The sequence below is a fragment of the Pyxicephalus adspersus genome, chromosome 4 (genome assembly GCF_032062135.1).
Source record: "Pyxicephalus adspersus chromosome 4, UCB_Pads_2.0, whole genome shotgun sequence".
Lineage (NCBI taxonomy): Eukaryota > Metazoa > Chordata > Amphibia > Anura > Pyxicephalidae > Pyxicephalus > Pyxicephalus adspersus.
The window spans coordinates 21,639,610-21,652,889 of record NC_092861.1 but is presented as its reverse complement, the minus strand read 5'-3'; the positions used below and the strand labels follow the sequence as shown (position 1 = coordinate 21,652,889).

The 13,280-nt window shown below is 38.2% G+C and overlaps 1 protein-coding gene across 1 annotated transcript; it reads left to right on the top strand.

Annotated features, from left to right (window-relative positions):
• The first annotated feature begins 248 nt into the window (after positions 1-248).
• Positions 249-6,852, top strand: RRM2 (ribonucleotide reductase regulatory subunit M2). Its single transcript, XM_072407539.1, has 10 exons — positions 249-416; positions 1,413-1,490; positions 1,981-2,127; positions 3,108-3,224; positions 3,670-3,803; positions 3,911-4,005; positions 4,561-4,694; positions 4,812-4,916; positions 5,455-5,568; positions 6,340-6,852. Exons 1-10 carry the CDS (start codon positions 330-332, stop codon positions 6,490-6,492), a joined length of 1,164 nt encoding a protein of 387 aa, XP_072263640.1. The 5' UTR covers positions 249-329; the 3' UTR covers positions 6,493-6,852.
• Positions 6,853-13,280: the final 6,428 nt, after the last annotated feature.

Below are 13,280 nucleotides of genomic sequence, written 5' to 3'. Positions count from 1 at the left end.
TATACAAAGGGCGGGATCTGTAATGCCGCATCGTCCTAGGTGAACATTTAGGTAATATAAGCGGAGGGATATGTGTATTTCTAGTTTATAAACACATTGTGAGGTGATTCCCGCCCTCCATTCCTGTCACATCTCCCGGCAATGTCCTCACTTCACCTCTATGAACCTAGACCGGGGGAATCACTGACTGCTATAGCAATACATGGGCCTGGGAGATTCACACGAGGGAATGTCAGATTACTTGGGGGGGAGTCTGTTCCTCTGCTCAGTACACAGCAGCCCGCCTCAGCTCTCAGCTCTTGCCGCTTCCCGCGCTTCATCCACTCACCATGCTGTCCATCCGCAAACCTCTCGGAGCTATGAATGAGAATGTGTCCCCCATGAAGAGCCTGAGCCTGGCTGACAAGGAGAACACGGTATGTCTGCTTCCCTTATATGGCGGGAGGTTTGTGAGGAGACTTCTATCAGTATTCTATATAGAGGGAAGGCTTCCTGATATTTAGGAGGGAAACTTGCAATAGTATTTTATTTATATATGTATGTGTTTCCTATTTATTGTACAGCACTGTGTAATATGTTGGTGCTATATAATTAGGTCAGTGCTGCAGAAGCAATGCTGTCTCTGAAGGGTGGCGAACAGTCCTCTGTACTGGGATCCTTCTTCTTAGTATTATACAAAAGCCTGCACCCCACCCTTTAGAGCCAGCATTGCTTCTGCAGCACCGACCTAATCATTAAACATTTTTAAGCAGGGTTTACATAGTGCCAACGTATTGCACAGTGCTGTACATTTACATGGCTGACCAGTCAGCTGCAGCAATTAATCTGTACAAGGCTTGTCTGCTCTGCTGCAGGATTTTTCATTCACTCTAATCCAGAGTTCCTCCCATAGGTTCCTGGGAAATATTACTACACAGTATTTATATAGTGCTGACATATTATGCAGTCTTGTACAAAGTCTATAAGTCATGTGACTAGCTGTTGCTCAAGGGCCTAACAATCTAATGTGCCTACCTCAGCCATCTGTCTTTATTACAGTCTAAGGTCAATTTTGGGGGTGAAGCCAATTAGCCTAAATGCATGTCTTTGGGAGGAAACTGGAGTACTGGAGAAAACCCACACAAACACAGGAACAACATACAAACTCCATGTGGATATGCTGAGATTCAACCCTGGGACCTAGTGCTGCAAAGGCCAGAGTGCTAACCACTGAGCCCATAATGACCAATTTTGCCCTTTTAGGTCAGAGTGCCCCCCTTCTGTAAGAGTTGTTCTTCCCCCTAATCCCCACACTAATATACTGAGATCTGTGAATATAGCTGGGGTTCCCTGATGTCCAGAAAGCTTTTTTTAAGGCTTCTCCATGGTTAAGCATTTTATATTCTAACAAAGTTCATGGTTTATTTCTGCAGCCGCCTTCCCTGAGCAACACCAGGGTCCTGGCTAGTAAGACGGCCCGTAAGATTTTCCAGGATACGGAGAATGAACCGGTAAGTTATCCTTCATATAGTAAAGTCATGGAATGCATTGCTTTAGAACAGCAGTCGCCAACTGGTCTGAGAAAATGTTGGTGGCTCACAAAAAAATCTGCACATGAGTTTCAATATTTGTTTTATACATAGTAAAACTAATATAATCTAATAAATTATGTTCTGATTGATAATTTTTGCCTTTTTATTGCACTAAACTCACAAACTACTTGAGACTAAAAACAAGGGATGTGCAGCATGATGTTGGTGTTGTATGAGGTGACCTGTACACCATGTACTAGTAGTCTTACAGAGGGTGCAGGCAGTGACCCTATGCCCTTCACCTGGAAGGCTTTGCTGGGTGTAGTGTTACACAATGTTATTCATCTTGCATACTTCAGTGATGTTTATATTCTCAGAGGTTATACCTCTGTTTTGTGTACATCTCCTAGGGGCTTGGGAGCAAAGGTTGCAATTACTATTCTCACATGACTTATTTTTATTTTTGTAGGTTAAGCTCAAAGAACAGAAACAAAATATTCAAGATGAGCCGCTCCTGAGGGATAATCCCCACCGCTTTGTGATCTTCCCAATCCAGTACCATGATATTTGGCAGATGTACAAGAAAGCAGAGGCCTCATTCTGGACTGCAGAGGAGGTGAGTCAGTCTACAACTTAAATACTCGTCTCCCTCTTCTACCACTTCAAGATCATATCCTGAAAATGCTTCAGCTGTCCCCTATTGGCAGTGAAAATGCCTGTCACTGCCACATGCCCAAAACAAAATACACTTCAATCTCACAGAGCATTCTATAGGTCCAGAGGTCTCTCCTCCATTGGGTCCCGGTATCTCTCTGGGCTGGCATGCTGGGCACCACCATTTGATCATCTTCCGTGTTCTTCCAGTGACGCAGGCAATTTCTTTCCCTTTTAACAAAAGGTGCTTGGGCATGTGCAGGAGTAGCACGCAAGAGGGATGTGTGATTGAGGTATCCCAGGAGGCTCTGAACTCCCATTCATTCCTAATTGCCTACCTTTTTATGTAAAGTGAAAATTTCATGTTTAGGTACACTTTTTTAAAACAATTTTTATTGTGGGGATTTGGTTACAATCGAGGAAGGGAGTAAATCAAAATACAGTGTAAAACAAAATTGGAGAAACCACCCAACATTTTACTAATTTTTTTCCTACTTTTGGTGGTCTGAACAAAATGTTCTGTCATAAATTGGCATTCAGCAATATTTAATAATCTTAATCTTAATATCAGAAGCATATATTAGAAAAAAGATCCAAATAACACTAAACATAGAAAAAAAAGAACCAAACTAGTAACCTTATCTCACTTCTCCAAATCTTGTAGTAAAAATTAATAGAACAAAAAATGCTGTTATCTAGCTGGATATGAATATAAAAAATGGGTACACTTTAAGACTACTTTTGCTCTGTATGGTGTGCTTGGGTATGTTTCTTCCCTGACCATTTATTTTACCAGCTAATTATGGCTTCCTCTTATCCACTAGATGTAATCCATTGTCCTATATTGGAGCAATCTAGTATTTAGATTGTGCTTTCAGCTTTGTTCTAACAACCTGTGTTTTAATGCTTGCATGTTTTAACTGAAATTGCTTACTTTTTTAGGTCGATCTTTCAAAAGACCTTCTGCACTGGGAATCTCTCAAAGAGGAGGAGAGGTGGTTTATTTCACATGTGTTGGCTTTCTTTGCTGCCAGTGATGGGATTGTGAACGAGAACTTGGTTAGTACACATTGTTACATAAGTCAAACAAATTATAAAAGGGCAATGCTGCCTAGGTGGTCTTTAAACTGGCAGATATGCCTCCATGTTCTAGTAAAGGTTTTAGTTCATGGGCACAAACAAGATTTTTTTTTGCAAAGATGCTGTAATGGCACTTGTCAGAAACTTGTGGATAGTGTGGCTAAGTTATTTGTGGTTACTATAAAACAGGATATAACCATCTTGTGTGCCATAACTTAAGGACACTGAATAAATAGACTAGTGTGGATGGTTTTTGGGTTAATAAGTAATCCACAAATGAATAATTTGTAAAGAACCAAATTGCTCAGGCTTGGTGGTTAACTTGCACTGTAATGTTTATCTCAACTGCACACAAAGCCAGCTATAGCTGAAAGACATAGAAGTACTTGATGATTAACTTCACTAATGTTTTGTTTCTAAACAGGTTGAGCGATTCAGTCAGGAAATACAAGTCACAGAAGCACGCTGTTTCTATGGTTTCCAAATTGCAATGGAGAACATTCATTCAGAGATGTATAGCCTTCTCATTGACACATATATTAAAGATCCCAAAGAGAGGTAAGACTGCTATACTAACAGGAAAGCTGACCCATGTATGCAAAATTCTTTCTGTACATAGAAAAGCTTTCAGGCCTGTTATAAGTAAACATTTTTCTATACTTCAGGGAGTTCCTGTTCAATGCAATTGAAACACTGCCTTGTGTGAAAAAGAAGGCCGAATGGGCACTTCGCTGGATTAGTGACAAAAATGCAACCTATGGTAAGAACCAAAGGCACGATCACTTCTCATAACTGTATACCAGATGACACTTCACTTTGCATTCATTACCAGGAATTCATAGTTTAATGGATTACCCAAAGCTTTAATGGAGATAGGAAGAAGCTTGGTATGTTAGGAAGAGATTGACCATATCATGTAAATGAGGACTGAAGGGGTTTTACAAAGATAGATATCTCACAAATTGTGTCAAAATGACAAGTTTTGTTTAAGCAATATATTCTTGCAACATAGACTTTTAATACAGCTTGTGTCTAAAATCTGCCTCCCCTTAAGGGCTACCAGCACGGATGGTGTTGCATTTCAGGGTATGCCATACCGGATACCTTGTCTGTCCATCCCTGCCTATTGACGTTTCCTAGCACCAGTTGCTGCTGCTGCTACTAATTTTAATATAGCAACTGACCGGCATATGACTAATTTTGTATTGGATGTTGGTGAACTTGTAGCTGTCCCAGAGCATTCATTTCTAGGCTGAGGATTGAATTTATTGCATACTCCAGTGTCCTCTAAATGGCAAACAATCTTTTTGCATAGGTGAACGTGTGGTTGCATTTGCTGCTGTGGAGGGAATCTTTTTCTCTGGGTCCTTCGCAGCAATCTTTTGGCTGAAGAAACGTGGATTGATGCCTGGTCTCACATTCTCTAATGAGCTCATCAGCAGAGATGAGGTAAGCAAACTTTCACTACTGAGAAAAACTTGGAATCTGCCTCCCTACAGCGCACTACCCCATAATTTACATTTTTGTGCACTTGCTAACTGATCTGTTTGGGTCTCTTTCTTGCAGGGTTTGCACACAGATTTTGCTTGTCTTATGTTCAAACACCTTGTACACAAGCCATCAGAAGACCGTGTCCGGGAGCTGATCACTGATGCTGTCAGAATTGAGCAGGTATACAACAGTTCATAAATCTTTACTGCCACCCAGAACACATAGCTGTTAACAGGTCTGTAGAGAGTGATGGTGTACAGGATTTTCTATGTGCTTTTGGCTAACTAAAATCTGATTAATGCAGACCTATAGTGCTGCCAAACTTAAAGCTTATGGGAAATGGTTAGGATGGCTAAACAAATGGTTTAGTAACACTGGAGGCTGCAAGGCTATTAGGTTATTGCAGAACAGTGATATCCTAAAGTAAGGCACTGTTGGCTAGATGCAAAAGTTTTTTGTTTTTTTCCAGATTAATTTATCTTCTAGAGCATCTAGTACACATGTGTAAAGCAGATGGAAAGGTTCCTAAGTTTGTTGGCATCGCTTTTATTAAAAAGTTGCTCTGTTTTTTGCCTGTTCATAACTGGCTAATCTCCCCCTGAATAGGCAGAGGTGGTCTTCTAATCTTTGTACAGAAAAGTATAATTTAAGTGTGTAAACTAGCTTGGATGGGCAACTGCAGTTCTGGATCGTAAACCTTTTACCTCTAATGTTCTAGGAATTCTTGACGGACGCACTGCCTGTGAAACTGATCGGCATGAATGGTGACCTGATGAAGCAATATATTGAGTTTGTGGCAGATCGTCTCTTGTTGGAGCTGGGCTTTAGCAAGGTAACTAAATAAAGATGAAATATGCAACCCCAAACACTACACTTAGTATTCCACATCACTCACTAACAAGGACTGCTTTAATGGTAGGGCCAAAATGCTCTGCTTAGTACTGAATTGCTGTACATCTCTGCAGCCTTGACCCAGTGATCTTATACAGGGTACACTATCCTAACCTGTAAAGTGTCAATCAGATGTGTATACAAAGTTGTCAACTAAATGCCCATATTTTCATAGTGACATTGTGTTCTGTGCAACTTCCAGCCTGCATACAATCAGTAAATCATGGACTTCCTGCACCCTAAAATGGTGGTGCTATATTACTCCAAATTAAGAATCAGTCATGGGTGGCTCAGTGGTATGCACTCCTTTGCAGCACTGTTACAGGTTGAAATCTTAGCCAGAACACTGCATAGTTCTCCCCGTAGGTTTCCTCCCACATTACAAAAACAAGCAGTTAGGTTAATTGGCTTCCCCCCAAAAAACTTTACCTTAGACTGAATTATACATGACTAGGGTAGGGACATTAGATTGTGAGCTCTTTTGAGGGACAGCTAGTGACATGACTATGGACTTTGTACTGCACTGTGCAATATGTTGGTGCTATATAAATACTGTATCATAAAAATCTAAATAGCTATGAATTGTTAAGCAGGAAAAAAATATCTCCCCCATTTCAGATTGGCCCTACACAGTGGAAACTAACAGAACATTATTAAGCTTTAACTCTATGTATAGAACCTGCTGACATATTTTATTTTTTCCTCCTTGTAGCTATTCAGAGCAGAAAATCCATTTGACTTCATGGAGAACATTTCTCTGGAAGGAAAAACTAATTTCTTTGAGAAGAAAGTTGGTGAATATCAGAAGATGGGAGTCATGTCAAATGCATCAGACCATACATTCACTCTAGATGCTGACTTCTAAATGAACTCCTAAATCTGACTGCTGTAACCTGGGACGCTTTCAGTATCCATTTTCACTGTAAAGTGAATGGAAACCTGTTGCAGTATGAACTATAAGCTATGGGCATTTTTAATATTGGATGTGGTCTCAAATCCCTTCTGTCACATCTACTATGGTGTCTGTTTGACACATGCTTGTTTACAGTTGATGCAGGAAACACTCATGGGTACATAACCTTGTACAGCTTGGGGGGTATTTTAAAGGGTGCTGTGTACTCTGCAGGGGAACCGCTGCTGGTTGGCAGCTTTTGTTTTGTAAATTTTTTTTATGTATTTTTAAGTAAATAACTGGCACTTTAATAAAGTCTTTTAAAAAAATAAATGGTGAATGTTTTGGTAGACTCTGTAAAATAGGGTACTTCAAACTCATATTCAATTTCATGCACTTTAACAAGGTATGGACTCAAAAGGTGCAGTGTTATGGGTTCTATGATGGTGAAGGAATGCTATCACCACTGCTTACATGTGTATTATATATCTCTAGCTAGATCTACTATATATCGTCTGGTCTCTAGACAAAGTGGGTTTATAAGTACATGAAATTTTGTATGGGCGAATGAACATCTGGAAGGCAATCGATTACTAAGTATAATCTGAGGTGTTAATTTAAAATGGTTACATAAGTTCCCATTCTGGTAAATGCCTCATTGGTTCAATCTAAGTGAAACGCCACCATGGGAGTCTTGCAATATAATAAGCAAGTGTTACTTGCCTTCTACTAAAAATAAAACCTTTGTAGATGAACAGACTGCAATATGCTACTATAAATACAAGCAAATAGTGATAGAAGCTGATTTGTTATAGCAGTAGTTTGGGGAAAATTTGGATATGTCCTTTTATTCTGAATGACCATTTTCACCTTTATATTGCACTAAATTCACAAAATGTTTTGGAATAATTTAAAAATACAAAATTAGGCTGTTTATGTACCAAAAAATGATTTCAAAGATTTTTGATATGCAAAGCAGTATACATTTTAAATATGCCAAAACAAAATTTTACTGATTGTCAAGGCCAGGGTTACACAGAACCTTTAAAATGTAATCCTTTTCATCCACCCTACCACACTGCAAAGACATTATAATGACATTGATATTTACTATTTGTTTTGTAACACTGTATCATCCTGTTTTTTGGTTACTTTTATTATTAACCACCACTAAAGTGAGGAAAGAGAAAATAGAACACACGGGGCTTTATTTATACATTTTAACCCATCTGGTTGTGTTTTTGTGCACAGCAATTCAAACCCCTATGCATTGCTCATTTCAATGCATATTAAGAATAAGACTCATTCTGCCACCTAGTAGCTAATTATCAAAAGCACGGCAATCCCAAAAGAAAAAGCTATATCTTCTAATGCAATGGTTGCCAACCTTTTGGAGACCACTAATTTCATTGACTGGACCGTGCATGCGCAGGGAGCTGTGTGCCACTAAAAATGCAGACACACAACCTGCCCACGCCGCTGAGCCTGCGATCTATATGGTGGACATGGTCTGTGTGGCTCTGGGGAGTGGCATACCGGCCAGAGACACCAGTTGGCGACTGTTCTAATTACCGGTAATAAATGGCCAATGGACACGAACTATTTTAAAATACCCAAAATGATGCCAAAACATCACTCTATGAGTGGCACAGAGCCAATAAACTTTTTAAAACATGGATTTAGGATCTGTGCCATATAATTAGAATTTGGATTACAGCCACTTTTTAAAAATCCATAACCACTACCACTTTAGAAGAGCAATAAATCAGGTCTAGGTTTAGCAACGATATGTGCTTGAAAAGTAAAGTCATCTGAATATACTGAATATAACCAGGTCAATAGATTTTTTTTTTTCTTTTCAGATGGCACAGGTATATTCCAAAATGATAATGCTAGAGTTCAATAGGCTGAAATTCTAAGTACAGACCATTAACCCCATTATGAATCTTGGGGATGTGCTGGAGAAGACCTTACACAGTGTTTCAACTCCTATCATTAATACAAGATCTTAGTGAAACATTTTTGGAGCTATGGATGGAAATAAATGTTGGGACGTTGCATAAACTTATTCAAAAGGATACAGTGAATGCGTGCGAATATCAAAACTGTCCTATAAAGAGCAATATTCACATTTATGCATTGTAACACATGGTACTCCACACCTTTTACCACCATGCACCCTGGTGTATGCTGAATTGGAAATTGTCACATTAAATCAATGCAGACCTTATGAAGGTCACCATGCTACCATGTTACCAGAGGACCATGTTAGGAGTGTCATATATATTTATATATACATACATATATACGGTTGATTATATATTTAAAACCCTACTTCATTGGTAATTAGAATGATGTTAGTAGGTGCTAAAATGATAACAGTACTATATATATATATATATATATATATATATATATATATAGATATATATATTAGATTTTAAAATAACCATGTATGTGCATTCCTATTACCATGGAACCAGATGTATTTGATCTTATAATTATATATCAGTAATTGTGCCTAACCTATCCAGCAGAACCCATTTAATTAACTGCATCTATAATTAGTGCAATCTGATTGCAATTTTCCCCTCACTTATGTTACATATTGCTTTGAAAATGTTTGAAGATTTTAAACTGGAATTTTAATGAGGTGTCTTAAGTTTGTACCGTGTACAAAGTCTGAACTGCACAATGTATCTTGGTATAACTTGCATTTTCTTTTTTTTTTTCATTAGACATCGAGAAGTATGAAAGTTTGTCACATGTATCCAAGGTAATTGTACAAAAATGCAGAATATTTTAAAGTGTATTGAAAAAATTAAAATGTATGTGCAAAACTTTTGTGGGGAAGAATTAGATATTCTTTCTTTTCTTCTTTCTAGTTGGGCCTAATGCACATATAGAAACATATAGAGACCATGTACAGTATGATTGTTTTTAAATTCATTTTCTATTCACAATGATCCATTCAGGATAATATAGATGCGTGGTGTGGTGAGTGGCAGATTTTTTTCTAGAGATGACAGGTTTGATGTATTGGAAACATGCCCTGCTATATCAAAGCAGATCTGTTACATGTAACGTCTATTACATCTATCATTTTATCATTTTTCATTTTAAAGATGACCTCCAGCCTTACTTTCAGTCTTGCACTGCATACAGCCAGCTTCTCAGATTGGGCTTTATTTATTAAAGCTCTCCAAGGCTGGAGAGAATAGACTTTCATCAGTGAAGCTGGGTGATCCAGCATACCTGGAATGGATCTGGTCCAGGATTGAATACATTTACTAACAAATTGCAAATTACTTTTATGAAATTCATTCCAGGTTTGCTGGAATTTTGCAGGAATTTTTCCAGGTTTGTCATTTTCCAGGTTCACTGATTAAAATGTATCCTCTCCAGCCTTGGAAAGCTTTATTAAATCAGGGACATTGTTTATACCCCGCCCTTTCATTAATTAATTTTCAGTCCTTTCAATCGTGAATACTCAGCATCAGATGTGGGCATGTAAGTTCATATAAATACAGTCTATCACAGGAACACACATTCTTCCAAAATGACATCCACCCATCAAGGCATTTTGATATTTGCATTACTTTTTCCAAAAACTAACCCACTGATTGCTCTGGTGTTGAGAGCTTCTGAGAGGAGCACTAGGAAAGGTACAGAACCCTGTTGGCTTAGCGATCTGTTTGGATTGCATATAGAAGCACAAAGTGACAGTGATAAATAACTAAGTATAAAATAATATGATTGTGGGGGGGTACCAGAGAAAGCAACTAGCTTTAAATAAATTGTTAATCAAGTGTTAGGAATGTTCCAAAGGATTCTGCAGTGTTATAAAACAGTATTTAGCTCTTAAAACACTTGTTTGTTCCTAAAATGGATCGACACCAAGGAACACACGATTAATACATTCCAGATGACCAGTTTTCAGATGTGATATATTTTAATATGTGTCAGTAAGTGCCCTGTGGTGACAATGCCCATTCCCATTCCGTGTATCTGCGGAGGATCAGTGTTGTCACCCAAGAACAGAAAGTCAGTTAGAAAAACACGTCCTGGAAGAGCAATGTAAGGGTTTCTATTCACTGGGTATCAACCAATTAATTGGCTGATGACAAACTTGCAATTAAAAATATATGACTATATATCATAAATGTCCTTATCCTCAGTAGTGCCATGTATTATCTTGAGACACAACTAAAGCTGGCCACACATTGCATTTCTTCTTTTGGTCTAATCCAGCCTTTCTCAATTTTTTTAACCCCTACAATAATTTATGTGTCTCAGGGAACCCTTGCTAAAGCCAATATATTGAGAGTCAGTGGGAAATAAAGCTTCTCACATTGCAGTCTAGTGGAAAGAATGTTCCACCGACAATGGTGGCTAGAATAGGACCTTTAGAGACACCTAAAATCATCATTAGAGTCATGGAGCTGGCATGACCAAATGGTTTTGCCCCCAAAACAATGCAGGAATCATCAAATGGGAGGTCATTCAGCTATGTGTTCAAGGAACCCCCAGCAATCATGGAGGAACCCTAGAATTCCGCAATCCCTGGTTGAGAATGTTTGATCTAGTTTAATTTTTAAGGTTTCCACTTCATATTAGGGCTGAAGAAATAAATTATTTCAGCGCTGCGTAATATGTTGGCACTATATAAATCCTGTTTATTAACCACCCGGCCCTTAAGCCCGACCTTGGTTCGGGGTAAGCGAACTTGCTACTATCGTTTACCCCGAACTGAAGTCAAGGTGGCTAAAAATGTAAACAAGCATTATGTTGCAATCTGATTGTCATACAACATTGTATGACAATCGGATTACAACTGAAAGAAAATACTTACCCTGTCCCCGCAGCTCCTCCGGACACGTCTGTCCTCTTCTGTATTCTCCCGGCGTGTGCAGTGACGATCTCTGGGGTTTCCCGGTGATGTCGCTGCATGCGTCGGTGCCGGCGGGAGGCGGGGCCGGAAATTCAAATAACTTTGCATTGAACTCAATTTTTTTTTTTTACATGATTTTGTTTCAAACTTTTTTTTATATTCATGATATCTACTAGACCCTTGTACGGACAGATTTCTGTAAGTTATAGGTCTACAATTTAATAAAAAAAATTTCATGAAAAACAGTGTACCACTTTTGGTACAGAAATCTAGACATCAGTGAAATGCCCAGGTGGTTATTAATAATAATAATAATAATAATATTATTATTATTAACAATAGTAATAATAATAAATGACAACTGGTGAACAACCTCTTAAGGGGCCAATAGACAGCAAACATTACAATGGACTGTCCAAATGGAGATGTCATTGGGCACTTTATGGCCACCTATAAGTTTTATGTTACGCTTTTAATCGAAGGAAAACAAGATAAGGAATTCTAAGAAATATTTTCCATCCACAAAAAACTATTTGTGACATTTTCTGGCCCTGTCCTTGCAATCCACACTGCAGCCCTGTCATTTAAATAACCTTCACAGTATTTCTCTTTCACTAATTTTGGAGAAAACCTGCCTACTTTGCAGTTATTATTAGGTGTTGACTGCGGGAGGCGATATAGCTTTTTTTTCCCATCGGAGACCTATAGAGACATAGGCTGGGGGACAAAAAAAATACTGTGCAGATTCATAAATCATCAGACGTGAATTATTTAGGAGCCAGCCAAGTGTGAAATAAAAGTTGCCTTTCTTTCTAGAAAGTAAGAAATGTGACAATCATTTTCTACCATATAGCCTTTCAGTGTGATCTTACCGGGAGCAGCTGGTGGTGCTTGATGTGTGGTTTCAGATGGGATAAATATGAAATAATGTCAGGATTCTGAATTAATTTTTTATTCTCACCAGGTAGCTGGCATCTGCATTTAAATGGGCTGTTCTGCAAGAATCAGAGACACAATAGCTGCTCTGAAATAGCTTTCTCGGCTGGAAGCTTTATTTTGCCTCACCTTTTATGACAAAGATATCGAAACAAACAGAGTGGAGGAACATGTAGGTTACAAAATGAAATTAAAAAGTCCACCCAAAGATGAAATTTTAGATTTGAGTATGTGTCAGAAGGCTTAATTATCTGCTGGTTTCTTTTTTTGGGGACTGCAATTCATCTTGACCTACTGCTAAAGTCATTCTATGGGGTTCTCTTTTATCCTGTTTGACTTTTGATCTAGAATACAAAAGACAACAGGATATGTTTGATGAATCAGGAGGAAAGAATGAGATTAATTGGTTCTGGAGTAAGGACCCCGAAATCCTTCTAGAGTAGTAGAGAAAGTGTTAAAGGGGTACACTTACCGACTGCAGACGCTAAGGCATTCTTTTTTACTTCTACTGAGCACTGATGTTTGACTATTTATTATTCTATTGGCCTCCGAAGTAGGGGCATTTTTAACCCAACCTAACTAGGGGAAATTATTTCCACATCTAAGGACTGCACTATTCCTTATCTGGGACCTCTAAAAAAATCATCAGAAAATAGAAATAATCAGTATTGTTATCTATAAGTATGAGCATATTGGGTCTACTAGAGATCTACAGGATTGGCTCCTGTGATCATTTTCCTTGTATATATATCTTTAGTGCTGATTTTTTTTTAACTATGTTTTTTTGTTTTTGGCAAAATAAAAGGAAAAAAATTGCTTGCTGTAAACAGATCTGTAATATAAACCCCAGTTGATTTCTGAGATAATTTTTAATCTGCAGTTCTTTCTGCTTTACATTTATATGATTAAGGATTAGCATACAATGAAGAGAGGG